At 42.5% G+C, this 15,845-nt stretch overlaps 1 protein-coding gene across 5 annotated transcripts in view; it reads left to right on the plus strand.

Moving 5' to 3' along the window:
- CCBE1 (collagen and calcium binding EGF domains 1) overlaps positions 1 to 15,845 on the plus strand; it is a 287,475-nt gene that overhangs the window by 216,230 nt on the left and 55,400 nt on the right. For all 5 annotated transcript variants that reach the window (XM_045378106.3, XM_065533689.1, XM_074022617.1 and 2 more), the window contains exons 4-6: positions 4,456 to 4,508; positions 11,537 to 11,671; positions 14,236 to 14,388. In XM_045378106.3, coding sequence (XP_045234041.2) covers positions 4,456 to 4,508; positions 11,537 to 11,671; positions 14,236 to 14,388 — 341 coding nt within the window. The remainder of the gene's footprint in view (positions 1 to 4,455; positions 4,509 to 11,536; positions 11,672 to 14,235; positions 14,389 to 15,845) is intronic.

Genomic DNA, 15,845 nt, shown 5'->3' on the forward strand with positions numbered 1-15,845 from the left:
GTAATCCCAGCACTTTGGGAGGCCGAGACAGGCAGATCACGAGGTCAGGAGATCGAGACCATCCTGGCTAACCCGGTGAAACCCTGTCTCTACTAAAAAATACAAAAAACTAGCCGGGCGTGGTGGCGGGCGCCTGTAGTCCCAGCTACTCGGGAGGCTGAGGCAGGAGAGTGGGGGAACCCGGGAGGCGGAGCTTGCAGTGAGCTGAGATCCGGCCACTGCACTCCAGCCTGGGTGACAGCGAGACTCCGTCTCAAAAAAAAAAAGAAGAAAGGTAGACCCTGTACTTTTGGTACCTCATCATAAATTTATATCTTCATGGGCTTCTCTTGGTAAGTAAAATTATAATTTAGTTTGACAAGTTGGAAAATTATGTCTAATAAGAGCACTCTGGACACTGCCACACATCATTCATATTGGTAAATTGGATGGATGGATGATTTCCTTCTAACATAAAATGTCAAATTAATCTGTGCTGGGAATGCCAGTTCAGGCAGGGGGACCTTAGCTGTATCACTCAAGTCTGTTTTGATAGCATCCCCAAATACCACTGTTTTTATATTGAAAGCATACTTTATATGCTTTTGAAGTAAGATATCTACCACCACTGGATTGCATGCGAGAAATGTTACAGGGAGAAGAATGAAGTGGCATTGCTGTACCCAGTTATGCTTCAGTGCTTCAGAATTTCTGTTACCAAATTTGACTTTTAACAATCATATGGGCCGGGCGCAGTGGCTCAAGCCTGTAATCCCAGCACTTTGGGAGGCCGAGACGGGCGGATCACGAGGTCAGGAGATTGAGACCATCCTGGCTACCAAGGTGAAACCCCGTCTCTACTAAAAAATACAAAAAACTAGCCGGGCGAGGTGGCGGGCGTCTGTATCCCAGCTACTAGGGAGGCTGAGGCAGGAGAATGGCGTAAACCCGGGAGGCGGAGCTTGCAGTGAGCTGAGATCTGGCCACTGCACTCCAGCCCAGGCGACAGAGCCAGACTCTGTCTCAAAAAAAAAAAAAAAAATGAACTTTTCATAAATTCCACATAAAACTAATTATGGATTTTATCAAATTTTTATAAATTTTGTTTCAGGAAGAGATTACTTAAGTTTCTCCTAGGAATGGTAATTTACCTGGGAGACCAAATTGTAGTGCAGCAAATTAATTTGACCAATACAGGTTGAGCATCCCTAATCCAAAATTTTGAAACATTTTCAAAAGAAATGCTCATTGGAACATTTCAGATTTTAGAATTTTGGACTGGGAATGCTCAGCTGGTATTCTGCAAATATGCCAAACTCCCGAATAATCTGAAATCCGAACACTTCTGGTTCCAAGTATTTCAGATGAGGGTTACTCAACCTGTAATATAATCACATTATACTAATTTGAAGGAGTAGAAAATAATGATCTTAAATTTTTATTAAAATGTGATGGAAAAAAATTAAGTGTGTCAAAATTCTTAGAAGACCTTATCTAACCTACGTGAAAGTTCTGATTATTCGACAAAACTGAAACTTGTTTTAAGACACAGATAATGTCTGATTTCCCAAATCAGTGGTTTGTGCTCCTTTCTCTATCTTGATATGCAAATGGTGTGTTCACACAGGTGACATGACAGGCTGTAGGTGACATGCAGTTCCCAGTGGTAGACTGCGTTTAACTCAGTTTCTCTTCCTAGAAAGCATGCCCAAACACAAATGAGCGAGAATGATGTTGCAGTAGGAATAACCTTGAATCTTATGTTTTTAATAGTTACCAAAAAATACTTCTTCAAAATGGTCATTTAACCTTTATAGTCAAAATATCTTGGGGTATGTTCTTGAGATTTGCAGATCCACTATACAGTGGTTAATTCTCAGCTTCTTGTGTATGATGATGGAAGTGGTGAAGGCAAGGAAAGGGGAAAGTAATGGGAGCAGGAGACAATGAGACAAAGGAAACATTAGCTCCAGCAGAAATGCCAATGTTTTGCTATTTTACATAAAATGTAGGGACTTTGTAACCATATAGGTCCATTTAACCATCTGCCATTTTTTCCTACAGTTGTCATATTTATTGCAACTACATGCAACTACAAACCTTGCAAGACAATGTCTGTTATTATTTTTGCTTTGAGAAATTAAGAGCAAGTCTTTGCTATTGTGAATAGTGCTGCGATAAACATATGTGTGCGTGTGTATTTATAGTAGAATGATTTATAATCCTTAGGATGTATACCCAGTAATGGGATTGCTGGGTCAAACAGTATTTCTAGATCCCTGAGGAATTGCCACACTATCTTCCACAGTGGTTGAACTAATTTACACTCCTACCAACAGTGTAAAAGCGTTCCTATTTCTCCACATCCTCTCCAGCATCTGTTGTTTCCTGACTTTTAATGATCGCCATTCTAACTGGCATACACCATGGAATACTATGTAGCCATAAAAAAGAATGAGTTCATGTCCTTTGCAGGGACATAGATAAAGGTGGAAACCATCACTCAGCAAACGAACACAGGAACAGAAAACCAAACACCGCATGTTCTCACTCATAAGTGGGAGTTGAACAATGAGAACATTTGGACACAGGGAGGGGAACATCATACACTCGGGCCTGTGGAGGGATGGGGAGCAAGGGGAGGGAGAGCATTAGGACACATACCTAATGCACATGGGGCTCAAAACCTAGGTGATGGGTTGATGAGTGTAGCAAACCACCATGGCACATGTGTACCTATGTAACTGGCATGTGCTGCACATGTATCCAGAACTTAAAAATTCTTTATATGTACGCAGGTATTTACGTTTATAATGTTCTTCATTCCTTCCTAAAGATGTACGTTTCCCTCTAGTGTCATCTCCTGATAGCCTGAATAACTCCCTTTAGCACAGGTCTGCTGGCAATGAATTTTTAGTTTTTTATAATCTGAAATGTCTTCATTTCACCTTCATTCTTGAAGGGTATTTTCACTGCATATTCTGGGTTGAACAAGTTTGTTTTCTCAGCACTCAAAGGATGTCATATCACTGTCTTCTGGTTACTGTGGTTTTCTGATGAGAGGTTCGTGGTTATTAAAATCATCCTTTCCCTGTATATCATGTGTAATTTTTCTCTGCTTTCAGGATTTTCTCTTTAGGTTTCAGCAACGTGACTATGACATCTGTAGGCATTTTGTGTATGTATGTAGTTAGCCATTTCGGGCTTGCTAAACTTCTTTAATCTGAAAATGTATTTCTTTCACTACATTTTGGAAGTTTTCAGCCATTGTTTTTTCAAATATATTTTTCTGCTCCATTTACTGTCTCCTGTCCCTCTAGAATTCCAAGTACCAGACCTTAGACCTCTGATATTAGCCCACAAGTCTCTGTTCCCTTTTTTAAGTCTTTTTTTCTCTTTCCTTCAGATTGGATAATATTCACTTATTTATTTCATTTATTTATTTTATTTCATTTATTTTCAAATTCACAAATTCTTTCCTGCATCATTTCTCCATTCTTCTGTTAAGCACATCCAGCAGCATGTTTATAAATTTCAGATCTGTTTGTTCTATAATTTCTGTTTTGTTCTTTTAGTAGTTTCTCTGTTGACATTTTCTGTTTTGTTCATTGCAGGTATATTTTCCTTTATGTAGTTGAACACAGTTAAATAGCTACTTTAAAGTCTAATAATTCCAACATATGGGTTATCTTGGAGATTGCAGCATTGATTGTCTTCTCTTTGAGAATGGGTCACATTTGTACATGTTATGTTGTAGAGAGTCTGCATCTTGCTGTATTCATTCAGAGAGTGTAAATATTTTTCTTCTAGCAGGTAGTTAACTTGGTTAACTTAGCTTGGTTGAAGTGGAGTAAGTATTGAATGTTTATGTTAGGAATGACCTGTTCGCTGTATTTTAAATTCGGATCATTTAGGTACCTTTCGGTCTCTTATATGGTACAAGTGTTTTTTAAAAAAAATCACTCAAATGAGAATCAGAATGTTTGGGTTCCAGTCTCTGCCTTAATAGTTGACTACCTAATTATTGTTATATTACAATTAACAATCATTATGTTATAATTAGCCAAGTATTGTTATTATGATTCATTAATTGTTATAATAAACGAGTTGTATCTCTTTGGCCTGTGGAATGAGAGGCCTGGTCATCCTTAAAGGTCCTTTTCCTATTTGTGTCCTATACTCCTTTAATTGCTTAATATAAGTGTCTTGAAGTCTGAGTTAATTATTTAATTTCATAGGATTCAAAATGTTGATTTCATATATTATGTAGCAGAAAGAATATCCCGGTATTAGAAAATGTGGTCATGTATTATTGATATTTTTTCTTTTAATCCCAGATTGCCTTAAAAATACTTTGCCCCTACTTTGCTTTATGCCTCAATGTTTCCTGGGCACAGGTTATTTCATTCAAAAAACAATAACTGAAAAGAATTTTATTTTTAACCTAATATTATATTTTAAATATTTGTCTCTTAGGAAAAAGTGCTGCAAAGGATATAAATTTGTTCTTGGACAATGCATCCCAGAAGGTATGTAATATAAAAAAGATTGTGTCACTTTATTCACAACTAATCACTCAAAGTCTATCAACTTTAGATGTTGAAGGAATATAGGTGCTATCTGTGTCTGATTATCTGTGCCATCTGTGCATATTTTTTGGCATTAAATTTTTTTTGGCATTAAATTTTTCTGATGCCAATTTTGTTATATGTAACGTCCAGTGTCTGATCATTACATGATGTGTTTGCACACATTGAGTCATTCTTATATAGCATTTCAGGTTTTATGATTCATGGGCTATAATCCCCCAATTAGCATTTTATACACAGTTAGAACTAGCCCTCCTCCCTTGACCTCTCCACCTGCTTTCTTTACCTGCCTTTCACCTGCTAAACTTTAAGTCCCTTTACATGCCCATCAGCAAACATGACCTGAGTGTTCAACCCAGCACTCAGATACAGATACAAAGTAAGGCAGGGACCCAGCTCTCAAGTTGCACGCATTCAAGTTGAGAAGCCAGGATGGGGAGCAGATAGAATCAGATAGACCTGAATTTTAATCATGCTTCTATGTCCTACTAATAGCTGTGACCTTGGGCAAGTTCAAGTTACTTTCTAAGCCTTGGTTCTTACAGGGTAGTATTAGTATGTGGGTCAAATGATGGTTTTAAGAATTTTGCCACATGTCAGGCACTTGGAACACAGGCTGGTTCTTATTACATGCTTGATAAATGGTGGCTGCTGTTATTGCTGCTATTGTCATTGTTAGTAATAACTGCAATGTGTGCAATAGAGACATGCAAAGCAGGAAGTGTTCAGAGGGGACACATTCACAGAGGCCCAGGGCAGTCAAAGAGGGTCTTGGAAATGAGGGGAGAAGTGAGACCATGTTATCAAGGAAGACTGCCCAGGACTTAAACAAGTAGAAAGTAGAGGACTGCAGTGGGTTCCAGGCAGAGCCCTGACACAGAAAGCACTAAAGACTTTGTTTGAAGGGCATGGGGTTAAGCTTGTTCAGGGCTGGGGTGAGATGGGTGGGGAATGTGAAATAGTTTTCTTCACCTTTTTCCAAGAAGCCAGATCTCTGTAGAAGATCGAGAGCCCAGCCAAGCTAATTCTGTTGCATTATCTCATAGAGCACCATTTTTGATCATTTAGAAGCAGATGAATCCCTCCCATTTATTGCTGTTTTCAGTGGAAGGATGAGACAGTTCCTTGAATCATAGCTGCGACCTTTGAGGAAGCTGCCGTAGGAAGGCTGGCTGGGAGCCGCTCCACGTGTGATGGCTGATGTGGTCTTGGGTTTCTCTAAGCTGAATTTCTCTCTGCCGGTCGATTCTGTTGGTTATAGCATGATGGGTAAACCCACAAAAGTCACAATAATTGCATTTCTTTCTATATCAGCTTTTCTCAATCACCAGCTGTGTCCTTTATGTTGCAGTTTGGCAGACTGCAAAGAAAATTAAGTTTTAGGCCCTTTGGTTCAAGATCTTATCTAAAGACCTTGCCCAACCTAATTAAAAACACATTGCGTGGATACCACATACTTAGAGTTTCTTTCAGTGTTAGTGGTTTCAAACATCTAGGTCTTAAAACTCGTCTCCCTCATCCTAAAGGAACTACAGCGCCTATGATTAACATAACCCAGAACTGAATATTTTCAGGAAAAGTGGTCACACATGCTGAAAGTTGTTTTGTCATTTTTGCTAGAACACTTTTCATAGCAGATTTGTTTTAATCTGTGGGAAAAAGTCAGTGATTGTTTCTTTTACTAAAGATATCTTTAGTCATAATTGTTTCTATCCCCAGAGAATGCAAAGTACAAATGCAGGATTTCAGAAAATATTGTATATTAAGGTTCTCCAGAGAAATAGAACCAATTTTGATTTTGATTTTCTATGTATGGAGAGAGAGGGAGAGACTGAGACTGAGGGAGAGATTGAGACTTTTTTAAAGGGATTGGCTCATGACATTGTGGAGATGCAAGTCCAAAGTCTTCAGTGTAGGCTGGCAGGCAAGAGATCCAGGGAGGAGTTGCAGTTGGAGTCTGCTGGCCAGAAGTCCCCCTTAGATTGGCGGGGTGTGGGAGGGGAGGTCATGTTTTTTTCTATTAAGACCTTCACCTGATTGGATGAGGCCCACACACATTATGGAGGGTCATCTGATTTACTCAAAGTCTACTGATTTCAATGTTAATCTCATCTAAAAATATCTTCACAGAAACACCTAGAATAACGTTTGACCTAATATTTGGATACTTTGGCCTAGCCAAGATGACACATAAAATTATCGCAAATCTACCCCTTGTCAACTTGGTACCCATACGCCTCTCCTTAAACCATACCTACTCCAGATAGAGGCAATAACAAAGTTGTATGTTCATCTGACATGCTACAACTATCCCGCATGAAACACACTAACCCTTTACCCAGAAGAGGGTATGAAGTCCTGTGGCACTGAACTTTTCCAGCATCTCCTTGATATGCTTTAATGTAAGTACTGTGATGTAAAGTTAACAGTATTTAAATACTGTGATACAAAGTCACTACATCTTATGACATATGATAAGAGGATAAAAGAAGGAAGAAAACAAAGATTGGCATGCAGATGCACACGCACAAACACAAACATGGAAATAATCCATGGAAAGATACGAAATACTCATTACAATTTACAGTGCTTTTTTTCTGTAACTTGTCACATGGTCATAGCTGATATATGTAACCTGCCACCTTCTACTACCGAACCCATATTCCCTTTGCTCTCAGCAAGCACCTTGCCTGATCATGGTTCTTTCTCTACCTGGTAAGGTGATCCACACCTTCATTCCTGAAGGATCTGAGACGTTAGCCCTGCCTGAATTGAGTTGTTGTCTTCTGTTGACTTTTTAATCACAGGGTGTGACAATTACTAAGAGACCACCTAAGGTGTTTCTGGTGTTCCAGAAAATTTTTCTTCCCTCTGTTGTGGAATAACAGTACAATTTCCCCTTGATAGCCAGGATCAGTCACCCCAGCTGGCACAGTAACTCCCTTTTTTGCCTGCTGATGCAGAGGCATGAGGAGACCAAAGTGGCCAGGTGGCACCTTAATTTTCAGTTCAATGGAATCATTTTTACCTCTGTTGTTGGAAGTATTCCTCCCTTTGAAACTAAGCCCTCTGGGCCAATATAACATAAAGTTACAGGAACAGGAAGCAAAAATTTTGCTAGTGGATCAGTACGGGTAACAGTGAGTGGTGCCTCTCCCATTTCCACCCTTGATTCTGGGACCTGTGAATCCTGGTTATGGGACAAACCATACCATATGTTGGATACTGATTCAGAGCATATATATCCTCCTGGTGAACCTTGCTCCAGACTAAATAGCAGGGTACCATGGCCTAGCCAAGTTGACCTGTAGCATTAACCATAACAGATGGCAAAAAGAAACTAGAATGTCTAAAGAAATATGTTAACTCATGAGTGGAAGCTATAGTTTTTAAGCGTTGCTGTCTCATATTTGCTGCTCTAAGTCAGGAAGCCAATGGAGAATATTCTCCACTAAAATGAGGGAGTAAACTGGAAGAGAGAAAGATGTGGATATATGGTTTGGCTGTGTCCCCACCCAAATCTCACATCGAATTGTAATAATCCACACGTGTCAAGGGCAGGGCCAGGTGGAGATAATTGAATCATGGGGGCAGTTTCCCCCATACAGTTCTCATGGTAGTGAATAAGTCTCACAAGATCTGATGGTTTTATAAATGAGAGTTCCCATGCACAAGCTCTCTCTTGTCTGCCACCATGTAAGACATGACTTTGCTCATTTGCCTTCTTCCATGATTGTAAGGCCTCTCCAGCCACGTGGATCTGTGAGTCAGTTAAACCTCTTTCCTTCGTAAATTATCCAGTCTCAGGTATGTCTTTATTAGCAGTGTGAGAACAGACTAATACATGTGGGATCCAGGAAACAGGAATCCAACACAAGAGAGAGGGAGGTGATGGGCATCCATAGGTTCGTGGTGAATGCACATTCCTGGATGCAGCTACAGGCTGGGTGCGGTACTGGTAATCCCAGCACTTTGGGAGGCTAAGAGAAGAGGATTACCTGAGGAGTTCAAGACCAAGAGTAGTAGCTGCCATGCAGCAGACCTACAGAGTCCTAATTAGAGCAAGTTGAGATTAATTTGAAAAAATGTCTATAAGAAGAGATTTGCAAAATTGAGGGGATCTCTGGTGATGAATTAGTGATCAATTTGTAGAGAACTGAACATGTAGATTGAAGTTGTCCAGAAACAGACCCTTCGCCACTTATTTAACAGAAAGCAATTAATATAAAGAACTGCTAACTACTAATTGAGAACCAAAAATGCAAAAGGAAAACTAAGTATCACTGAGGTAACAACTGCAGGAAGCAGCTACCGCCTCTAGGCTAGGGAAACAAAGAGAAGATATTGACCCAGTGAAAACTTAGAAGTTGGGAGGACCCAAAACTCTGAGGAAGAGGTACTGACTAGCAAGCCCTATTTCTCAGAACCTAGAGGAAGTTACTAGTAGATCTGGGACCCAGACCTTGGAGGCGGGGCTACCAGATGGCTGGCTGGTGCTGATGTCTCTGAAATGGGATACAATGAGGCTGATTTTTGCAAGTGTTAGAAAAAATTCAAGCTGGATTTTGCTGCCACTGTATTCTTTTTGGTAGACACAGGATCTCACTATGTTGCCCAGGCTGGTCTTGAACTCCTGGCCTCAAGTCAGCCTCTCACCTCAACCTCCGGAGGTGGCACATGCCACCATGCCCGGCTTGCAGCTGCTATTGAAACAATCTGCTAGTGGGATGGAAGAGAAAGGCTGATATTAGGCTTTCATGAATAGGAATCTCAGGAAGCAAAACAGAAAAAGATAGATATCCCTTCTTCCTCTTCCAGCCTCCCTGTTTCTGTCTGTGTCTCTATGTGTGTCACTGTCAGAAACTAAGAGGTTGGCAGCTGACAAAGGAATGTGGACTCCAGAGCCCAAGTCACAAAGTAGCCCATAGAAGAAGGTGGGTGTTTGAAGCTAAGAGAGAAAGTTCAGTAACTGGCGCCCCAAAAATATACAAGATAATTCTTTTAATTCCAGAGAAGATAAAAAGATCTTCAAGAAGGTACAAGTAATTCAAGCATACTTCCAGGTTCAGCAAAGAATAGCTTTTATGTCGTCATTATGGTACAAATACTAAAGATTATCACATCAAAATTTCATCATAACTATATTGGCCAGATGGAGGGAATAGAAAGTTACGGGTATGACTGCAGGGGACAGGAGGCCATAAAAAAATTCCGTGCATCTCCTCTGTTACTGGAAGTCATTAGAGAGGATTTAAAATAAAAATAAAGAAGCAATGCAGTCCGCTATTTAGAGATGCAGAAGTGAGTGTAGAAAGAATCAGCTGGAAGAGTTGGAAGTGGTTCCTCAGGGAAGCAGGAATGGTAGGAGAGACAGGGAACTGCCTTGTTAGGCACCATGATCAACTCAAACACTTTGACAGCCTCTCTGCCTCCTCCTTCCCCTTGCCAGCTGCTGCGGAATGGTGGCAATAGCCAACAGGGAAGCTCACAGCCAGTTATGCCAGGATCATGCTCTCCAACATAAAGAGCACAGAACCTTGGCTGCCTAGAGGTGATGCCAAGTGGAGGAAATGTGTAGCTAGAGACAGTCTGCAGGGTTGGTCAGAACACCATGCAGGCAAAGCAGGCCTGAAATCACAATCATGGGAAGGAGTATTTTACAAGGGCAGCTTTCCAGGTCATTGTGAGAATGGCACAATACTTGTCACACAAACCTTCCCTGCATCAGGAGCTGACGGCCCACCCGTTCACCTTCATATGTGGTGGGGCAAAGCCAGACTCACTTGGTGTCCAAGGATAGTTTATCTGTCAGCACCTGGAGGAGATAGTGCAAAGGATTAATGAGGTGCTGGCTCTCGCCTGGGAGTCAGTGTTGTGCCTGAGCTACTGCATTAGAGCCAAAGTCCCTTCAGAGGCTCATTACATATCAGTTCCTGGGAACTGAGAGGAGCAGATGCCCTAATTCTTTATGAGTAGCAGTGTATCCACCTCAGTTTGCACAGGCTGAGGGCTGGAAAGAGACCTCTAACCATTTGAACTCATCCAATCCCTTCTCAGCATGAGAGATCAACCCCCCAGGATGCACACTTATACGGTATAAACATATAAGCATCGGCTCTCTTATAAGTCATGCACATTTCTGTTACACAGTGATATGGTTTGGCTGTGTCCCCACCCAAATCTCATCTTAAATTGTAGCTCCCATAATTCCCACGTGTCATGGGAAGGACCTGGTGGGACGTAATTGAATCATGGGGTGGGTCTTTCCCGTGGTGTTCTCATGTTAGTGAATAAGTCTCACGAGATCTGATGGGGAGCTCCCCTGCACACATTTCCTTGCCTGCTGCCACGTAAGAAGCGACTTTGCTCCTCATTTACCTTCAGCTATGATTGTGATGCCTCCCCAGCTATGTGGAACTGTGAGCCAATTAAACCTCTTTCCTTTGTAAATTACCGAGTCTCAGGTATTAGCAGCATGAGTCCAGACATGTATACACAAAGTCCCCTTCCTACCTCTCTGAGCCTGCCTGACTTCCAGCCCTTCCTCCCATATGATGACGCCAGCGCCTGTCACCCCAGCTGGCCTTTGTTTAGTGTTCTGCTGGGTGGAGTCCCCTGCCTCTACAGCAGTTGATGAACAAGACAAAACAGCACCCCACCCCCGAGGGAATCCGCAGAGTCTGGCCCTCTTAAGAGTCTTTTCTCTCTGGATAGTGACAAAGACTAAAGGATGATGAGGCGACCTAGGGGGAATATCACGAGTGATGTGATGCCATGTATGTTACCCATTGCAGTACTCTTAGAAGGTGCCCCACAGCCCGAAAGAGTTCCTGTCCCTCTAAGTGTATCTGTCCACACTTCACACGTGCTCTTGAGCAGAGCCCAGCCCAGAAAGTCCTTTCCAGGCCAGGGCCAGGTTACCCCGCCTCCTCCCGTGGTTGACGTGAGCTCTCACTTTGCTTTTTCAGATTACGACGTTTGTGCCGAGGCTCCCTGTGAACAGCAATGCACAGACAACTTTGGCCGAGTGCTGTGTACTTGTTATCCGGGATACCGATATGACCGGGAGAGACACCGGAAGCGGGAGAAGCCATACTGTCTGGGTGTGTTGGGAATGTGCTTTGTTTCCAGCTTCTGAACATGTGCCTTGTTCAGACGGTTCTGTCCTTGGTTGGACCCTTCAGTTCTCGTACTTGCTGGATGAAGTTGTGTTTGATATTATCCTAGGAATAGCTTATCACTGCCCTTCATCACAATTACTAAAACCAACTAAGCCCCAGGAATTCTTCCGGGATCTGGTACCAGTGAGGTCCTAATTGGCGGTGAGACATAAGAGCAGGAGAAGGGGAACACGCCCAAATATAAACTGGAATAATGTAAAACAGAGTATAAATGGTCAGAAACGTAAAAACGCAGACAGAACAAAACAAGAATAAACATTCTCTTAGAAGATGATTGGGGATAAAAGGAAGTAGCCATATGGCAGACAGGTTGGGAGGAAGTCGGAGAGAGCCGAAGCCAGCCACCTGGGCTGCAGCTGAGCAGAGCCTGCGCCACCCACGGCACCAGCCTGTTTACTGTCGCCCTCACGAACTGGCTGTCCCAGCCGTGCATTCCTTGAGGTTCTAAGGCAGCTTTATGGCTCCTTTTCCTCTGGAACTATGTGTCTGAAAGTGTGGTCAGTTCATAGCTAACCTGAGAAACATCTGGGGTCCTCATTTAGGAAGAAAAAAATCCTGGCCTTTTCTCCACACCTAGTGAATCACAACTCTGAGAGTGGGTCCACACATGCATATTTACACCAATGCCTCTAATGATTCATAGGCATGATGAGATTTAAGAATCAGCTGGAGGATGAACTGCAGAGACTGCGGAGACTACATGGGAAATAAACCAGCTGTCATGAGCATCCCTCTTTCTCTAGCCTAGCAGGGGCTCTAGGGAGCACCATTTCTGAGAAGTTCCAACTGTAGGTCCTCTGGTTGCTCCCTGTCAGCATGTGGGAATGGTGCCCCACAATGCCAGAGAATGGAATTGTGACTCCCAAGTGAATGGAGCAGGGATCTCTGGCCTCTCCTGCAGAGAAAGGCACAGGCCATTCCATGAGGCTCAGGTCCCAGGCACAAGGATCTTACTTCAGTTTATAGCAGCTCTTGAAGCCTATTCTTCATGTATTTATTTTTGAGACAGGGTCTCACTCTTGCCCAGGCTGGAGTGCAGTGGTATGATCTTGGCTCACTGCAGCCTCGACCTCCCATGCTCCTGCAATTCTCCCACCTGTGCCTCCTGAGTAGCTGGGGCTATAGGCATGCACAACTACACCCAGCTAATTTTGTTCCTATTTTATAGAAATGGGATTTTACTTTGCTGCCCAGACTGGTCTGGAACTCCTGGACTCAGCCCCCTGTCTTGGCCCCTCAAAGCACTGGAATTACAGGCAGGAGCCACCACACCCAGCCCCTGTTCTTTTTGCTTGGGGGCTTGGGTACCAGCAGAACTTGCCTTCTACTAAGAGTTCTATTTCTATTTCTGATATCAGCTTAATCTCCTCTCTCTGGGCAGTACAGGCAGCATCACATGTAGGTTTAGGACACCTGGGGAAAGGCAGCGAGCCTGAGGAATTGCAGAGGAGGATGCAGCTGCAACATCCAGTCCACAGATGACCTAGTCGGTACTGCCAGGGGAGCGTCCAGATGACCACCCTCCCCTCAGCATATACAGGGACTGGGTCACTGGCAGCTTGTGCAGGGAGTGGCTGGGAAGTTGTTGCCATCCTCAAGTTCAGCGCTGGCCTCTGTCTGCCCAGCACATGTGCACAGTCTGGGGCTGCATGCCACGGTTCCCACCCACTGCTACCCAGTGTCTTCAACCAGTGAACAGGAAATGAAGTTGGGCCTCCCACTGTCCTCGTGGTGGGAAACGTTTTTGTTTCCACCATGCAGCAGGGGAACAAGTCCATGATGTGCGTAGTTAACATGGGCTCTTCGTGGGGACTTGTTTGGTGGTCCCATGGCTCATTTCCACAGCCCATGAGGGGTCTGTCTGAGTTCCTGATGAGGCAGACATTTTCTGGGGAAGACTCTTTCCATTAGACCCATTATGACTATTTTCTTTTATTAGAAGTATCTTTTCCCAGGTGCCATCATGGCTTTTAACTGGGAAGGGACCATTCCTAAGTGACCTGTGGGTCACCATCATGCTGTTTGGAACCTACACCATAAAGGGAAACTTAAAAATCCTCAGCACAGTAGGGCACTCACAAAAAAATCATCTCTGTAATGTTTTCTTCTCTAAGTGAGTGTTGCCACTGGTGATCTCATTTTCATTTCTAAGTAGCCCTATGAAGTGTTTAGGGCAGGCTTCATTGTCATTGTTCTGTAAGTGAGATCTGAAGGCTAGCAGTCTAAGCCACATGTCTTGGGAGTGGCAGAGCCACAGCCAGGAACCTCATCACTAATCAGCCTGTAACAATGGCCACTTGGCCAAAAGTGCTGTTTTTACGGATGGCCTACATTTCTAGCTCCCTGCTTTATTCCAGGCTTCTCTGATCAACGTCGGCCCAAGTGTCCTTTGTTGTTATTAACAGAGAGGCCAAGCCCAATGTCACCTGTTGTATTAGAAGTGAATTCTCAGAAACTGAGTATTCTCTACATTTGGTTCAAACCAGATATTGATGAGTGTGCCAGCAGCAATGGGACGCTGTGTGCCCACATCTGCATCAATACCTTGGGCAGCTACCGCTGCGAGTGCCGGGAAGGCTACATCCAGGAAGATGATGGGAAGACGTGTACCAAAGGAGACAAATATCCCAATGACACTGGTAAGTAAGGCAAGTCTAAATATCTCCCTAATTACATGTTTTTGTATATTATATAGATATGATATAGAATTGCATATATAAATATCATTTTATGCTATATAATTTTATATACAATGTATGCCACATTATGTTTAATATCTAAAGTTTCCAAGTGCCTATATAAAATTATACACAATTATTTATTGTATGAGTTTGTTCTCACACTGCTGATAAAGACATACCCAAAACTGGGTAATGTATAAAGAAAAAGAGGTTTAATAGACTCACAGTTCCATATGGCTGGGGAGGCCTCACAATCATGGTGGAAGGCAAAGGAGGAGCCAAGGCGCACCTTACATGGCAGCAGGCAAGAGAGCATGTGCAGGAGAACTTCCCTTTGTATGAATAAACCATCAGATCTCTGAGACTTATTCACGATCATGAGAGCAGCATGGGAAAGACCTGCCCCCATGATTCAACTACCTCCTACCAGGTCCCTCCTGCGACACATGGGGATTATGGGAGCTATAATTCAAGATGAGATTTGGGTGGGGACACAGCTAAACCATATCATGCAGTTTATATATATATATGTAGTTATATGTAATATATGTAACGTATTTTTTATATATTTACTTAAGAGCCCAATCAGGTACCTCAAAGGACAAGTGGACAGGAAGGGGCACATATACCAATGGTAAATGGGACCTAGGGAACAGAATGTAAGTTCAAACTTCTAAAGAGAAAGAATAAGAGTGGTGCCCATTAGCTCAAGGGTTGTAAGCTAGTGTGTACTGGAGGAAGCTCTCCACCAAGCTGAAGTGATGTGCTCTTGGAGAAATCAGTAAGGCTTAGATATGTGTTTAGACAAACTAAGATGAGCAGAGAAGAGGCCAGAAACGCTGTGTTTTCCCAAAGAAAATGGGCTGAAATATAAATATGAAATATCTCCATGTAAGGTAACAATCTGTATCCATGCTACTCAAAATATGGTCTATGGACAGGCAAGATTCATAATTGGATAAAAACAAAAATTGAGAGTGTTTAGAAATTTTTATATCAATCTGACAGAGGAATTTTGTTTAAATCCAAAAATTTATGCTTGCATTTTACATCTTATTTTTGTAGTGGTTCATCTTTGTGTTTCACAGAAGTATCAGTCCACAGGCAGCTGGAAAATTTCTAAAAGCTGGGCCTTTAGCACAGAGCTGAGAAGCTGATTTACATTCTGTCAGCGACATTCAACTGAGATGTCTGGTCACTCAAGCATATGATCATCCTGAAGGTTGGGTTATTTCCTTATTTGAGTTCAGAGGAAAAAAGAAAGAAGAACGAGGCAGAGATGAAAAGGGGAGGGATGGGGAAAGAGGAAAGAGAGAAGAAGAAAGAGAAAGGAGAAAGAGAGCCCCTAAACTAATATCAATGCTTCAGGCAATGCCTTGATCATCAAAATACCACTACATGCATATGTGAAGCAA

This window comes from Macaca fascicularis, chromosome 18 (assembly GCF_037993035.2).
Source record: "Macaca fascicularis isolate 582-1 chromosome 18, T2T-MFA8v1.1".
Lineage (NCBI taxonomy): Eukaryota > Metazoa > Chordata > Mammalia > Primates > Cercopithecidae > Macaca > Macaca fascicularis.